The sequence below is a fragment of the Neovison vison genome, chromosome 8, assembly GCF_020171115.1.
Source record: "Neovison vison isolate M4711 chromosome 8, ASM_NN_V1, whole genome shotgun sequence".
NCBI lineage: Eukaryota > Metazoa > Chordata > Mammalia > Carnivora > Mustelidae > Neogale > Neogale vison.
Window position 1 is genome coordinate 87,071,564 of NC_058098.1, and position 17,739 is coordinate 87,089,302.

The window sequence follows — 17,739 nt, forward strand, 5'->3', positions numbered from 1 at the left end:
AGAAGTAAACTGCAAAATAAATAATAAAGAAATGCTGTCTTCTAGACCATTCTGGTTGGTGAAGTTTCTAGTTTGGCTTCTTTACTAATTTTTTAAATTTGCTGGTTCTGATTTTTCTGATTTGGCTTTTTATTTAAAACCTCACGGTTCTCACACAGGTTTATTGACTGGAGTAGTGGTGGACTCTGGAGATGGTGTAACTCACATTTGTCCAGTGTATGAAGGCTTTTCTCTCCCTCACCTTACCAGGAGACTGGATATTGCTGGAAGGGATATTACCAGATATCTTATCAAGGTAAGCAAAAGAAGACATCATAGAAATTAGCCTTTATAGTTTATATTTACTAACTTAACATATTTGAAATAATCCTCTCAGGATCATAGCAGATCTTCTGCACCACTGGGGGAATGACCCATTTACCCCATTCATTATTCATGTAAAAATCCATGTAAAATTTATACACATGCTGTCTGATATGTTAATGAGAATAGAATACATCATTACATAATTATGTTTGCTATTCCTGAAGACTTGGTAGTGAAATAGAAGAGACCGTAAAACTTTTTGGACAATAGAGGAAGCCTTTTCTGCCATGAAACCTTTTTTTGAGGGGAGCCTGGGTGGCTCAGTCAATTACGTGTCTGCCTTGGGCTCAGGTCCTGATCTGAGGGTCCTGGGATCAAGTCCCCTAAGCAGGAAATTTGCTTCTCCCTGCCCTCCAATCCTTACTCATGCTCTCTCTCTCTTTCAAATAAATAAAAAAACTTAACAGGCCCAGTTGTACCAGACTTCAATATTTAGTAGTTTTCATGGAATATATCCAGTGTTTAGTGTTTACTATATATTAATGTTTACTTCTAACTATAATTAGTTACAATTTTCGTTAAATCTTTGCTGGAGAAAGTATATAAGGCTGTTATTTAGAGGTATGTGTATATTTTTAATATTGAAAAAAAAAAGTTTAGACTAGGTAGTTTATTCTCTCCAGGTCAGTGGCTCTCAACCAGGGGTAATGCTGCCCACACCCCACCCCCGGGACATTTTGCAACACCTGGAGACATTTTTCGTTGTTCCAGCTGTGCAGGAATGCCACTATACATCCTACAGATGTTTAGTGGGGGCAGTCCCCACAACAAAGAATTATTAAGTTCCACAATATCATTGGTGCTACTGTTGAGAAACTATTCTAGGGTGATGTCTGTGCAGTAAAATAGGTTGTATAAGTCTTTATCTTCACATGGGGTTCCATTTGTCTCATTTAGAGTAATAATGAGATTAAGCTAATGAGAACTATAATACTCTTGTTCCAGGCCAAAATTCTGTCTGAGGAATATCTGAGGGTTTTAAAGTTTTTGTATAAAAAGTCCAATTTGGGGGTTTTTTTTTCCTGTTAACTTGAATTATCTTTATTTGAAATTTTTTCTGTTAATTTGAATTCTAATCATTTATTTCATTGACAAATACTGTTGCCCGTCTACTCTCTGTCAGACATAATGCTAGAAGTAGGGATAAAACTTTTTAAGACCTAGGGATATTTCATGAATAGGCATTGATTGAGCAAATGGCAGATTATAGGAGTCCAGTACTAAAATAATAATCATCGAAATATTTATTTTGATTATTTATCAAAACTATCTAAACATTAGCACTCAAAACAGTCATTTTTTAAAACTAGCTTGGTTTTTTAAGCTTACTTTACCCATTATTCATAAACTGTTAATTCTTTCACTCTCTGTGAAAGTGAAATAGAAGTCCTTTCATGGAAAATACTATTCCCATTTCTGAAATATTCAGTAAGACCTAAGGATCCACTGTCCATTGCATTTATTACTGACTTGAACTGTTTAGTGAGCAATGAAAGCTTGCCAGGATTTAACTCATTCAGATTAATTGTGAATTTGCTACTGTTTTTTTGTACCAGCTGCTGCTTTTGCGAGGATATGCCTTCAACCATTCTGCTGACTTTGAAACAGTTCGCATGATTAAAGAAAAATTGTGTTATGTGGGGTATAATATCGAGCAAGAGCAGAAGCTGGCCTTAGAAACCACAGTATTAGTTGAATCTTACACAGTAAGTATTTTCGATATTTAATACATATGTGGTTTTAAAATGGAGCACCATGATTGTTGATAATGTGCTTAAGTAGGTTTTCTTAGAATCAGTATTTTTGTTTTGAGTTGTTAGAGTATGTATGTGTGTGACTTTTAATGTCTTTCTACAATAAGATTCTTTGATTATTTTAGGGCACCATATAATGTGAAATAAGGCAAATCATAAATAGCTTTTCTACCTTAGGATGTAATTAGATAAGAGATGTTATTTTGAGATTCTGAGATCTAAAATAGCACTTTTCAACATGTGTTTTTCAGAGTGTTATTTCCCTGAGATGTTATTAAGTAATTTCACAAAAATTAAAGTGGAGTTTACATTGTCCAGTAAGTTTGGGATTCAGTTTCACTTTACTGAAGAGCTTCTCAGAACCTTTGATGTGCTTAGTATGTGTATGTCTGTGAGAATTTGGTAAATTGCCTGTTTCTCAACCTTATTAGACTACAGGATTCTAGCATTTCATAAGACTCCTGTTCTAGGAAGTGCTCATCCTATAGTTTTCCTATAATTATTCCTATAATAATTCAGTAGGTGGCAGTCTTTTCCTGACTTTGTATTTTCTTAATGAACTCTTGAAAACAAATGTTAACTTGAAAGTATAACTAGTAAGATTGAGAACCCAGTTATAGGTTACACCAGGAGAGTTGATTCTACCTGATTTTTTAATGTATTGTTAAGTCTATTATATTCATCTGGGTAGAAAATACTTCCATATCTCATCTTTGATCTAGTTATTACTAAAATAAAATCAAGTAATAGGCAATAAAAACAAGTATTCTTAAACCATTTGATTCATGTAAGCTCTGCATATCACAAATATGTATTAAATAGTCATTTTAAAATTATTGTTCATTTTTATAAATTATATTGTTTTATTTTTTAAGCAATACTGATCCAAATAATTTATAAGCAACTTATTAATCTCCAGATCTGCCCTGGAGATTCTTTTCTGAAGCTTTTTTGATAGTTCCTTTAGATTTATAATTTTTCATATACCTGACTTGTAAGAAAATGGCGTGAGACAAAAAGATGAGGGAACTAGAAATGTAAAACATGTTTTATTTAATTTTTCCCCTCCTTTCTCAAAGAATTTGAGGTGGGTTACAAAAATATACACAGGTGATTTTTGGGGTGCTCACTCCCTATGCAGTGTATAACTTTTGACTCCCTCAAAATTTAACTACTAATAGCCTACTGTCATTGCCTTGCCAATAACATAAACAGTCAACTAACAGATATTTTGTATGTTAAATGTATTATATACCATGTTCTTACAATAAAGTAAGATAGGAAGAAAAGAAAGTGTTACTAAGAAAATAATAAGGACGAGAAGATACATTTACAGTACTTTACTGTATTTGTCAGAAAAAATGTCCTTGGACCTGTACAGTTTAAACCCATATTGTTACAGGGTCAGCTGCACAATAAATAAAAAACAGTAGACTAATGAAACTGATGAGCAAGTGAAGAGGGGTAAGGAGAGACAAGTAAAGGATAGGATAAGATTTGGTGCAAAAAAATGAGAATCCTACAGTCATAATAGTTAGGGTAGGGTCTAGAGGTTGGTAGCTCCTAGGCCAGGTGGCCCCATGCTGACCAGCAGCCAGAGTATGGAAAGAAACCACACCGTCAGAGAGCCTGAAGTATGAGCTACAGAGGTTTTGCCAATAACCGTGTACTGTATATAAAATTTTTCCAGATATTTTGGGTGATTTCATGTGGTTTCTAAACTCACCTGATGGGTTTTTGTTTTTTTTTTAAAGAGTATTTGTTTGAATCAGTATCTTTGGGGGTTATTTGTTTGTTTTTTGAGTGTTTTTTTTTAATTTGATACAATTTATTAAAAGACAGTTTGTGGAGGTTTTGAAAAATGTGATTACTTTTGCTTGTATCTGTAAACATGGAGTAAATTTTTTAAGAAAAAAAAAAAAAACCTTGGCTTTGTGGTACTTTGTCATACTGCAAAGTCATTTTTAGAATCCAAATACAATTACAGTAGTCATATTATTATAAATATACTGTGAGACATGTCAATGTAAGACTAATTCTGGTGTCTCCTATGGAAGTGGGTCAGATGCCAGCATACACCAGCATGCTTATAATTTAGGTCAATCCAATGGGTTGTGAGGTGGTTTTAAGAGAAGGTGGGGCACCTGGGGGCTCAGTTGGCTAAACATCTGCCTTCAGCTCAGGTCGTGATCTCGTGATCTCGGGTTCCTAGATCAATCCCTAGCCCAGCTCCCCGCTCAGAGGGCAGTCTGTTTCTCCCTCTACCCCTGCGCCCCACCCCCCACCAGCTCATGTGCACACTTTCTCTTTCTTTCTCTCTTTAAAAAAAAAAAAATGGGAGTTTTTTGGTGTTTGCCTACTTGGCTTAGTCAGTCGAGCATCCAACTCTTAATCTCGGGGTCAGGAGTTCAGACCCCACATTGGGCTACAGCCCACTTCAAAAAGTAAACATTAAAAAATAAATTAATAAAAATAAATAAATAATAAAATGTATTAATAAATAAATGGGAGTTTTTACTTATCATTTCTCATTTAATTAAATATAAATATGACATGTGACTTTCTGCATACACAGGGTCATGTTGTAATGATATCTGACCAGTTGTTTAAATCTTAATTTGCTCTGTGGGCGCCTGAGTAGCTCAGTAGGTTAAGCATCAGAATCTTGATTTCAGCTCAGGTCATGCTCTCCTGGCCGTGAGATTGAGCAGCAGACCAAGCCTTATGTTGGGCTGCACGCTGGGCATAGAGCCTGGTCAAGATTCTCTCCCTTTCCCTGTTCCACTCCCCTTGTATGCATGGGCTCTCTCTCAAAAAAAATCCTGGGGCACCTGGGTGGCTCAGTCTTTAAGCATCTGCCTTTGGCTCAGGTCGTGATCCCAGGGTCCTCGGATCAAGCCCCACACTGGGCTCTCTGCTCAGCAGGAAGCCTGCTTCTCCCTCTCCCATTCCCCCTGCTTGTGTTCCCTCTCTCGCTGTGTCTCTCTCTGTGGAATAAATAAAATATTTTAAGTAAGAAATCTTATTTGCTTAAGTTGAAATTATTTTATACATTATTTAAAATTTAATAGGATCTAGAGGGGAGCCTAGCTGGCTCAGTTGGTAGAGCATGTGACTTGGTCTTGTGAGAGGTTGTAAGTTCAAGCCCCACTTTGGGTGTAGAGATTACTTAAAATCTTTAAAAAAAATTTTTAATAGGGTCTAGTAAGTAGGATACAGTAGAACTGCTTAATAAAAAGTAATCTTGAGGCACCTGAGTAGCTCATTCATTATCTCCCTTTGGTTCCGGTCATCAGATCCTGGGATCAAGCCCCACATTGGGCCCCCTGCTTGTGTTCCTGCTCTTGGAGTCTCTCTCTGCGTCAAATAAATAAATAAAACCTTTAAAAATATATATTACAGTAATCTATCAGTGTTTCTTAAACTTTTCTAATCATAAAACATTTTTTGGATTACATGATTTGACAGAAGTTTTACACACGATATAAACTGTTTTGATGGCAAAACAGTAAAGTTTCACAGTGCAATTATTTGGTAAAAGAAATTATTTAAAATTTTTAACTGAATGTGTCTATGCTACATAGTAAAAATATCCATAAAATAAACCACAAATGTGTTAAAACAGAGAAACAGCATTGACACCAGCTAGTAATCCAAAAGCAGTGGTTTATTAATTATTCCTTTTTTTTTTTTTTTTTAAGATTTTGTATATTTATTTGACAGAAAGAGACAGCAGGAGAGGGAACACAAGCAGGGGCAGTGGGAGAGGGAGAAGCAGGCTCCCTGCTGAGCAGGGAGCCTAGTGCAGGGCTCTGTCCCAGGACCCTGGGATCATGACTTGAGCAGAAGGCAGACACTTAATGACTGAGCCACCCAGGCACCCCTTTATGTTTCTTTTTTATGCTTAGCTGCACACAGCAGTGGAACATGACACACTCATGCATTCATCACTTTTTTCAAGAAATTCCTGATGTGTTGGAGCGTGGCATGATGGCATGTTCTGCATTTAAAAAACAAAACAGCATGATAATAACAACCATCTAAATGTATTTTATTTCGCCTGTTTTTTTCTTTTTCAAAAATTCATTTTAGGAGAAACATGTTGCTGATAATGATTTTGGTTATTGAACAGATGTGTTTAAAGTACTAGTGTTCTAAAGAACACTGGAAATTTTTAAATATGTTTTGCTGACTAATACCTGGTTATTCTTGGTTTCTAGCTCCCAGATGGCCGCATTATCAAAGTTGGGGGAGAGAGATTTGAAGCACCAGAAGCTTTATTTCAGCCTCACCTGATCAATGTTGAGGGAGTAGGTGTTGCCGAATTGCTTTTTAACACAATCCAGGCAGCTGACATTGATACCAGGTACATCATAAGTGCTGGTTTCAAAGTTATTTATCAATAGATAGAGTATGTATAGTTAAAGTGACTAAGTTGCCTATTACTTCACTCATGGTTTTGAACAGATAAGGGAAAAGAATTTTTTGAGGGTGACATTTGATGTTGGATGTATATCACTGTGTCTCAGAAACCACCTTGAACTTTTTTTTTAAATAATTCAGAACTTAAGGAAAATTTCCCAAGAATAATACAGAGAAGTCATGTATACTAGTTTCTCATTCTACTAATTTTAACGTTCGACATGTTTATTCTATCATTCTCCCTCTCTTTTTTCTTGAGCCTTTTGAGAGTATGTTGAACACGTAAGTCCTCTTTACTCCTTGATATTTGCTTTGTATTTCCTGAGAACAGAGTTATTCTCTTAACTAGCTGCAGTGCTGTTTCTGAGCTCAGGAGAGTAATTACTGATCTGCTGTTATCTGCCACCCATTTTTCAGTTTCGCCTACTGTCCCAGTGATGTCCTTTATACAGTTTTTCCTTTCCCCAGGAGATTATCAAGTCTAAGCTCACACAGTGTATGTAGTTGTCATGTCTTAGCTTTTATCTGTTGCAATTCTTCAGGCTTTCATGACAGCAACATCTTTTTAGCGTACAAGCCAATTATTTTAGAGAATTTTTCTCAACTTGAGTTTGAGTGTTTTTTCATGATTAGATCTAGCTTATGCATTTGGGTCTGGAATACTACTGAAGTGATGTGTCCTTCTCAGGGTGTCCCATCCAGAGATGAGTTCTGTTTGTTCCTTGTTGGTGATGTTAGGATTAAGCTCTTGATGAAGTTTCCTGTTCAGTTTTTGTATTTTTCCTTTCTTAGTTTGTAAGTAATTTGTGGGAAAGTACCTTGGGACTGTATCGATCTCCTATTCCTCATTAAACTCTGCCCCCCTACCCCTTTTACTATTGTTGATGATTCTTGCCTAAATCCATTTTTATTGTGCTCTCAAAAAGGTAATTTTCTAATTCTGTCATTCTTTCTGTATTTATTAATTGGCATTCCAGCAAAAGGAAGCGCATTGCCTCGTTTTGCTTGTTATCAGTGTGAACTCATGATTTTGTCCAGTAATTCTAATCTGTTACTGTCTTTATTTATTTTGATGCTCAAATTGTTCCTGATTTGGCCAGGGAGAGCCCCTTCAAACACACCTGTGTATCCTTTGACATGTTCTTATCTCTTTGAGCACATTCTGTTTTGTAGCACAGGATAGTCCTGCCTTAGCTTTAATTTTTTAGGTAAAACATTACCATCTAGTCAGAACTATATAAAAAGCATATTTTGAAGTATTACTCTCCCAGCCCCTTGTTCTCTACCCAAGTCTTCCTCCCTCTTACAGGTAAATGATCTCATTAGCTTGGGTTTATCCTTTCTGTGTTTCTTATTTGTTCTTATACAAAAGGTAGCTTAGTATAAATGCTTTTTTGCACTTCACTTCCTTCACTTAATATATCCTAAACAATCCCGACCATTCCTAGAGATTGTCTTTTTTTTCCCCAGTGTATACATAACATTTGGTGAATCTGGGTTACATAGGTAGAGCCAGTATTTTTGCAGACAAGTAATGCTGCAGTTAATAACCTTGTGCACAGTATATTTTTGTACTGTTGGGCATATATAATTTGAAAACATTTCTAAAGGGAATTGTTGGGTCTGAGGGTAAGTAAATGCAAATAGTTTTGTTACTGCTCAGTTCCCCTGTCTGGATGTTAGGACCCTTCTTCTTCCCACCAGTAATAGATGAGGGCACCTGTGGGTCCCCACAGCTTGGTCATAGTTTGGCAACTTTTTAACTTTTATGCCAGTCTGATGAGTGAAATGATATTTCAGTGTAGTTTCAATTTGTATTTTACTTAAGAGAGAAGTTAAACATATTTTTCTATGTTTAGGACTGTTTCTGTCTTTTTCTGGTGAATTATCTGTTCATGGCTTTTGCTTCTGTAGAATTTTTGTAATTTTCCCCCTCAATTTTTTAAAAGCTCTTTTTATATTATAGCTCTGTGATATTTATTGCAGGTACTTTTTCTGATTTTCCATTTGTCTCTTGTGTTTTTTGGCTATACAAAAATTTTTATTTACTTATTAAATAAGTTGATAACCTTTTATTGCATCTAGAGTTTGAGTCATAGTTGAACAGCCCTCCTGTACACCCAGGTTATGGAGGAATTCACTCAGAAGCATTTTGTAAAAAGCAAGTGTTTGCTTACTTGTCTGTTTAACCCTGAGTTAAATAACCATCAAACTAATTTTTGTGGGATGGCGGAGGAACAGGTTAATAATGAAAAGTAATAAAAATAGCAAGCAGTTGGCTTATAACAAGCTATAAACTTAATGTGAGATGATCAAAAACCTAAACCTCTCTTAGTGAGGATTAGGTAGATGCTTTGTCCCTCGACTTAATGATCATTAATAGTAAAATTGGACTCAAATGTATATACCTATTGGTGGTGATTGAAGTGTTGGCATTCCCAAAGCACTGGAGTCCAGTTCAGGACCTTACAACAGAGCTAGCATTGGGAAGTAGCACAGCTCAGCTCCATGGTTCTGCATGTTGAAGGTGTACCTGTAAATGCTCTTGGGAGCGGACCATGTGGAGCCATAGCTCAACTGCATGTGCTACACTTGTGTGCGGAGCTCTGCAAGTGGGTGTAAAAGCCGCACGCTTCTGTAACCTCCCCGGGGTCATGATAGGCTGAGCCGTTGTAAGCCAGGATGGATGAGGCCAAAATAGCTGTGGCTCAGCTCCCGACCTTCACTAGAAGAGTTCCTCAGACCCTCACTTAGTTCTGTTACTCTTACTATGGATGCAGTTATTTTAGATTTGACTATCTGGTATCATAACCAGTAGCATATTTAAAGAAGAAAGAGAAGACTGCTGTAGCGAGGAAACATGCCAGTCTCACCTAACATAACAGCACCTAGTTCCAAGGCAAAGGAACGAAAGGGAAAAAGAACAAAAGGCAAATGGAAAAATTGGAAAAGCAACTGAAATCATAGTAGAAAATGGTTAGTTATGGTAAACTCCAGGAAGCACTGTGATGACATACATAGTCCTGTGATGTTAACTCTGGTCCTTGTTAAATGCCCAGTTGCAGGGGTGCCTGAGTGGTTCAGTCACTTGGGCATCTGACTCTTCTGATTTCAGCTCAGGTTATGATTTCAGGGTCATGAGATCGAGCCCCACGTCAGGCCCTGAGGTCAGTGCAGAGTCTGCTTGTCCCTCTCCTTCTTCCCCCACGCCCAGCTTGCTCTCTCTCTCTCAATAGAAAAATAAAAATCTTTTTTTTTTTTTAAAAAGTCTCAATTATATTTGCAGGACAATGTGTCATGTGCTTTAGAAGCATTCTCATTAAAATTATAATAAGTATTTTACATGTAGAGAGGGTTTGTTATCTAATAACAGCATTGATAACAAACATTTGTTATCTAATAACAGCATTAATACAGACCTTGCGATCCATGTTGAATTTTATTTAATTCTCCCAGCAGTCCCTTGAAACTGACAGATATAAAAGGAATGCTGAAAGACTGTTTTTCTCATCTGAAACCCCAAATGATACCTTTTGTGTCTTTCTAGATCTGAATTCTATAAGCACATCGTGCTTTCTGGAGGGTCTACTATGTACCCTGGGCTGCCATCACGGTTGGAACGAGAACTTAAACAGCTTTACTTAGAACGAGTTTTAAAGGGAGATGTGGAAAAACTTTCTGTAAGTATCAGTCAATAATCCAGCTGTTAACATACTTTTTAAAACCCTATAAAGTAGCTTGTGAATCTTGACAACCACCAGAGGGAGCAAGAAGTCTTCCTAAACAAATTTTTAATGAAGTCACATGCAGCCTTGAAGAGATAGAAGTAAATGGTTCAAGGTAAGCTCTGTTTCAGAATGGTTGTACTGCCTGCTCACCTCTGTATTCAGTGGCTAGAGGCAGTGAGGTCCCAGGCCACATGTTCTGGTTCCTCTGTAACAGACAACCTGGAGTCGAGGTGCTTCTAAGGGCACAGGAAGAACCTGCCATATAGTATTCCTTCCCCCAACCCTTTTCTGTGGAGATATGTTCAAAGGCTCCCAGTGGATGCCTAAACCGCAGATAATACTGATTCCCCCCATACAAGAACACTTATGATGAAGTTTAATTCATAGATTAGGCCCCGGAAGAGATTAACAACAACAACAGCAACAGTAAAATAGGACAGTTACAACAATACACTGGAAAAAAGTTATATGAATGTGGTCTCTGTTAAAATATCCTATTGTACTATACTCACTCTTGTGGTGATGTGAGGATAAAATGCCTTCGTGACGAGATAAGGTGACAGGAGTCACGCAGGCCTCGTGATGCAGTGCTATGTTGGCCAGGCCATCTGCTGCCAGACCTTGGGTAACTGAAACCACAGATAAGGGAAGACTGCTGTGTTACGGAGAGAGAAATGCCTCTTGGGGTTTTGGGGTTCTTTTTAGCTAACTTTTTGGATATGTAACCAGCCTGTTCATTGCTACTCTTGGACTGTCTCAAATTTCTGATTCTGGGTTATTTTTCTGGCTATTTCTTGTATACATCTTACTTCCCTAAAAAGATTGTAAAACATAATATAGCAAATATTTTGCATCCCCATCAGCTGTCCTTGCTCTTGAAACAGACTTTAATTGGTAGTTGTCAATGTATAGAATAGAAAGTAATTTACAAACTAGAAGATAATAGTTGATGGTAATTCGGCATTATTTTTTTTTTCTACCAACACTGGAGTGTGCTAAGTACACTATATATACTATGCACTCAGCCAGGGTCATTTAATTCCAGGTTAATCTCTGAGCTTTGTCCCAACAACCTTGATCAGCTGTTGTAGATAATGAGATTACATATTACAGAGGACTATATATATCAGAGATACTAATGTCACATTTTCATCTGTCACTAAATTGTGAAAATGGAGTGTGGACTCACATATATTAAATAAATTAAAAGACTCAAAAGGAACCATGTTGTTTAAGTACTTTGCTTATTTGATTTTTTTTTTTGTCATACATATAATTTAAAATTAATCTCAAGTGATTATTTCTTTACTTGGCAAATATTTCTTGACCTGCTTCTGGATGCCAAACTCTTGTCTAGCCGCTGGAACAAACAAAACAGTAGTAAATAAAAACCAGGTCCCCACTTTTATTCTGTGAATGTGTCCGTAGTAATAAGCACTGTGAAGAAAAGGAAATTAAGGTGAGGGGCTAGAAAGTGGTAGCGACTGGGGAGGTGGCACGCTCCTTCATGTAGTGTGGTCACGGAAAGACTCTGAGGAGATCAGTTCTGAGCAGAAACCTGAATAGAGTGAGCCGGTGAGCCAGGTAACCATCTGTGGGAAGAATCTTCCAGGCAGGAATGGCAAGTACAAAAGCCCTGGGTTGAGGCGTCTGGGTGGCTCTGTCGGTTCATCGTCTGCTTTCAGTGCAGGTCATGATCCCGGGGTCCTGGGATTGAGGCCTGTTTTAGGCTCCTCACTCAGTGGGGAGTCTGCTTTTCCCTCTCCTTCTGCCTGCTTCTCCTTCTGCTTATGTGCTTGTTTGCTTTCTCTCTACCTGTCAAAAAAATAAATAAAATTTTACTACTCCCCCCTCCCCCAAATAAAAGCCCTGGGTTGTCAGGAATGTGCAGGTATGGCTGGGGCAGAGTGAGTAAAGGGGAGGCCTGGTTGGTGAGGTCAGAAAGGTGGTTGGATGCAGGTCTCGTCAGCCATGGTGAAGGGTTTAGCTTTACTCCTAGTGAAACTGAAAGCCTTGGGAGGGTTTTGAGCAGAGAAGTGATAGGATCTGACTTGTTTTTAAGGGATCAGTAAGTCTGGTGTGGGGGAGGGAGGAAGAAAGAAGGCTGTAGAAGGTGGAGGTGGCGGGCTGGGAGGGAGGGAGGTGGTGGTGGAAGTTCATGAGATGGAGGAGGTATGAAATTATGTTCTTGAAGAGTAGAAGAGAGAAGACACGTGCTGTGGGCTTGCCAGGCTGCGCTAAGGGGCTCAAATGAAGGAAGTGATGCAGTTCAGCCAAGACCTGCAGTTTCTCACCTGTCGTGTTCAGTTGCTTGGGGGCAGCTACAGAGTAGAGAGGTGGTCCCCCGAGGCCGTGTTGTGCCTCATGAAGTGAGAGGGAGAGAAGGATGAAGTCACAAAGGAGACCAGGAAGTGGTGGGGAGAGCACACACACGCACAGGAAGAGCGGGCATGAGGGGAAATAAATCGGGACTCCTATAGGTGACTTGGCAAAGAGGAGTGGTGGCTGGAATGGTCTGACAGAATCAGTTTCAAGGGACGTGGCTCAGTTGGCTAAGCGACTGCCTTTGACTCAGGTCATGATCCCAGGGTCATGGGATCGAGTCCGGCATCCAGCTCCCTGCTCCGCGGGAAGCCTGCTTCTGTTCCTGGCTGCTGCTCCCCTCCCTGTGTTCTGGCTCACGCGCTCTCGCTCTCTCTCTCTGTCTCTCTCTCTGACAAATAAATAAATAAATATCTTAAGGGGGGAAAAAAAAAGAATGAGTTTCAACTTGGGAGTTGCAAGGAGGAGGGAGAGAGAAGCAGCAGTGAAGAACCAGAATTGGTGTGACCAGACCAGGTGGTGTGAGAGAACTACAGCAGCCCCCTCAGAGCTGCAGGGACGGCAGCGCCATCAGGGACTAACCAGCTTTCCCTTAGAGCCAGGGCGGCTGACCTTCAGGCCTGTATCATACTGCCTGTTAGTATAAATAAAGTTTTATTGCAACAAAGCCAGGCCTATTTTTTTTTTAAGTAAGTAAACTGGTGTTTATACCTGATCTTACAATTCAGTTATGTGACATGGGGACAGTCTAAAATGACATAGTGACTTTGGGTCCTTTTGCAGGATTTGTGACACAGTAAATTGATCTATGACATTTTAAGGTTTTTCTTTCAGGCATGGAATGATCACACATTGAGGTGTGTCTTCTATTAGACAATCAATAGTGGCTGCAGAGTGTAAAACTTATTCCACTTATCTAATTTTGGTTACTGTGTTCATTTTTTTCCCCAGCATCTCCAACGGTTTATTTGACCATATTTGGCCTTGTTTATTTTGAGAACATTTCATTTGAATTTGAGACAATAGAAACTGAACTTTGCTTATAAGAAAAGAATTCCAATCTTAACTCTTACATGGGACAGCAATCATAGAGGCATTAGACCTTGAGGAAACCATAGAAGTCCTCTTATCCAAGCTCTTGACTTGACATCTAAGTGATTTTCTCATGTGGTCATCCCCAGGAGGTGAAGAAACCTGCCACAATCAGGACTCTGGTACTTGGGCTCTCAGTAGGCTGATTGTGCAATTTATTGTTCATATCAAGACAGTTTTGAGAGTGACAAAGGGTGTTGTTAATAGCGATGGGAGAACAGGTGTAAATCAGCACACTGGGATGGTTTGTGTGATGTCCTTGGTGTGAGCTTTGGGCAAATTACCAAAAATGTCTACTTCAGATAAAAAGTCAAGCCATCCTACTTACATCACAGGACTTGTGGGAATTCAGCAGCAGAATATATGAGACAGTCATCTTCATGAAGCAGAAAGCATGATGCACTTGTGACATTTTGCGATCTTGTCTTTTTCTCCTTTAAGAAATTTAAGATCCGCATCGAAGACCCACCGCGCAGAAAGCATATGGTGTTCCTGGGTGGTGCTGTTCTAGCAGATATCATGAAGGACAAAGACAACTTCTGGATGACCCGACAAGAATACCAAGAAAAGGGTGTTCGTGTGCTGGAGAAACTTGGTGTGACTGTTCGATAAACTAACTCCAGAGCTTGTTCCATCACACCCCTAATGCTTTCTTTTTGCCTTTATTGCCAGTCTTTGAACTCATTCAACTCCAGGACATGGAAGAGTCCTCTCTGTGCCCTTTGACTGGAAAGGTCAGGTTTTATTCTGGTGTCTTGGGGAAGCTTTGTTAATTTTTTGTTAATGTGGGTAAATCTGTTTAATTCAGCCACTTCCCTACAAACACGATGAGAGGGCAAAGGGTCCTGTCTGCTGCTTTGTTTCTTCTAAGTAGGCATTTAGATCATTCCTGTCGGCTTCCTATTTTCACTTTACTGCTCTAATGCTGCTAGTTTTAGTCTTTAGCACGCTAGGTGGTATGCCTTTATTAGCATAAGAAAAAACTTTACTGGGGCTTTTACATATTATTGGGGTGGGGGTGGTGAGGGGCGGGTGAGCGGCTGCTGACCCCTTTTACAGCATTTCCTCCCTGGTGTGGTGCTTTCAACAGTTACTGCACAGTTAAAGTACCTTAAAGCTTCTGGAATTAACATTTAGGGGAATGTTAGACTCAGAATTCAAGTGTTTTTGGTGGGTTTTTGAGTGGGGGCAGGGAGTGGTCTTTTGATTTTACAATTTTGATTTTTTGAGCTTTTCTGCTCTGAGGTGTGTAAGATGAAATTTATTTACAGTACTTTGATTTGGCAGGTTTTCATCTACTTTTGCTCTGCCTAGAACTGTTTCCATGACATAAAAAGCAAGTGTAATACTCCATTACCATGTGGCTTAGGGATTTATTTGTTTTGTTTTGTTTTGTTTTGTTTTTAAATCAACCATGTTAGCTGGGAATAGACTCCCTAGAATCTATCAGTACAAAATTAACAGTTTAAAAATGCTTTTGGAAATTCAGATTACAGATGAAAAAAGTGCTTAAGAGTGCTTCTTTTTATACCAGAAGCATTAAGGTAATCCAGTGCCAAGTACCATTCTTGCAGTTACGCTTTGGTATATCTGACCAGTGCTTCTTTAGTAAGAATAGGTAGATACATAGGAATAATTACTGGCAGTAGGTTATAATTGTTGGGTTAAAAATAACATTGAAATATGGGACTTGTTGCCAGTTGGGTAATTTTCATTGCTTTTTTATTATTATTTTAATTTGAAACCTGGAAGTAGAATAAAATTTGACTACTTAAAATGTTGGCAAAAAAAAAAAATCAAGATTTAAATTCATATTTGTACTGAAAAAGTAATCCTAACAATAAGTCTCAGTCATCTTATGCTTGAAAGAAGAGTTGTTGATATTTTGTAAATGTTAGCAAACTTTCCCATCTGTCAGAAAATCATATTTATAAATCCCGTCGGTATTGCTTTGTGTCTGAAAAATATCAACTAGTACTCAGACTTCTTTCTAAATTTGAAAAATAAAGTAATAAATTGTATCACGCTAAGTACAAAATGCAGATTCTGGGGGGAAATGTTTTCCTTCATTTCAAAATATTCTTTAGTAATAATGGCTTTGAACGAAGAAGCTTAATTTTTAGGTGACTGAAATTGGAGAAATTATTGGCTTTATAAAGAGTCTCTTTTCTGTGAGAAAACTTAAAAATCAATTTTTATGAAATAAGCAACAAAAGGTTAGTTTTAATTATGTAGCTTCTGTTAATATTAAGTATTTTTTGTCTGTTTTACCTCAATTTGAAACAAGTAAAAGAAGTTTGCCTGCATGCTGGACATGCTTCAGTACACTTGAATAGCCTATGAATAACATGTACTAGATTTGAGGGACATGGATGTCAGTCATTTTGGAATTCTCAAGTGTTCCTAAATCATGTTCATATAAATCCCCCTAGCCTTTGAGTCCTGGACTAGTTAAAGGACACAAATGTAGGGCCAGTACCTACCAGCTGTTCATTTCCAGTAAATGGATTAACTCTTGGCCTTTGGTCACGATTTTAATCTATGGGGGTAGAAAACAAGGAATAGGATAGACTCTTAGAACAAGGAAAGAGCAGTTATCTTTTGTCCCTTGAATATAAAATTTGGTTTTAATTTCATGATTCTGCTAGCAGACACCACCATTCAAATGGTATATATATATATCCGTCTAAAGGAGATAGATAGATATATATATATAAAATAATTTTAAAATTCCATTTTCTAATTTTCCTATTCTAAGGTAAAATGATGCATTTATTTATTGGGGGGTAGTAGAAAATAATGTTTAATTGGAGTTGCCAGGTAGGAGTCCCTCAGATACTAAAATTTTTTCTGTTTTAAAAGCAATCTGAGTTTTAGCTCTTGAAAACAACTGTCACTTAAATTTCCAATAATGATTAAAATTCCTTTTAAATTAGAGTTGCCAATGCCTTGACCTTGAGAAGGGTTCCTTAGAAATAAATCCTACATTTAAACTTTTTTCTTTAAAGCATGGTATTGGATGTTGACTTTTTATAGTTCTAAGCACTGTTAACAATATCAGGAAGGTGTTTTGAGAGAGATCAATGGAAAGTTAAACATTCTACATCTAACGTGAATATACTTCTTTTTGATTCAGAAAATAAAATCAGATTTTTTGAAAGTAAATTTGAATTTTGTCTTGGTTTTACCTGTTGTTTTTTTCTCTAGTTTCATTTTCTTATTTTTGTTCATATTTTCACTTTCGCTAATGCAAGAGGGATTGACAACTTCATCTGCATACAACACAAAATGTTAGGCAAGCTTCAGCTCGGTGTTGTTCTATTATTTGACAAAAAAAACTTTTTTTCTGGTATGATTGTAAATACATAAGTAAAACAAAAACTAGAAAACAGAGTAAATTACACAGCTATATTAGAGCGTTCTTTCCCTTCAAGTGGATTGTTTTGTTTCCTGGAAGATTTAAGATGGCTTTTGCAGGATTAGGAATGCTAGACAGATCTATATGTAAGGGGCCTGTGTATTAAACTGGCTTTTCCTTGTTTTCATACTAGCCTTTGAGGATGGGGCTGAGGAGTAGATAGGATTCTTGTGTATCCTTCTTCATGAACTTGCTTGCTTGAATCTCATTGCTCCCTTCATGGCCATGTTACCCCAGGATGTCGTGAAGTTTGCCTCTGGTGTCTTCTCCAACCTCTTCTTAGTTGCCAGTATAATGGGACAACTGTCTCCATGTGTTACAAGACGGAAGATACTGGGCACTGCTCCTTGTTGATGGGATGAAGGTTTCAGTGGTCTCCATTGGTTTTCTTCATCCATAAACTTTGACCACTGTACAGTTGAGTGTGAAACTGTGCTAATTTTAGAACCATCCAAGAGAGTACCAAACGAAAGTGAACCAGAAGCTCAAGGATTCATTTTAGCTCAATATTTAACACGTAATCTAATCTTGGACTAATTGACCAGTATCCATAGTACCTGGGATATTTGTAGGGTCCCTTTTTTCCACCAGCTCAAATTCCTTGACCTATTAAAAGCTTGAATACTTTGTAAAGACC

General features: G+C 37.9%; 1 protein-coding gene across 2 annotated transcripts in view; it reads left to right on the top strand.

Annotated features, from left to right (window-relative positions):
* Nucleotides 1-16,849, top strand: part of ACTR2 (actin related protein 2) — a 38,478-nt gene extending 21,629 nt beyond the window's left edge. For both annotated transcript variants that reach the window (XM_044264103.1, XM_044264104.1), the window contains 5 exons: nucleotides 159-295; nucleotides 1,923-2,072; nucleotides 6,341-6,486; nucleotides 10,090-10,222; nucleotides 14,126-16,849. In XM_044264103.1, coding sequence (XP_044120038.1) covers nucleotides 159-295; nucleotides 1,923-2,072; nucleotides 6,341-6,486; nucleotides 10,090-10,222; nucleotides 14,126-14,296 — 737 coding nt within the window. In that variant the 3' untranslated portion in view covers nucleotides 14,297-16,849. The remainder of the gene's footprint in view (nucleotides 1-158; nucleotides 296-1,922; nucleotides 2,073-6,340; nucleotides 6,487-10,089; nucleotides 10,223-14,125) is intronic.
* The last annotated feature ends 890 nt before the right edge of the window (nucleotides 16,850-17,739 follow it).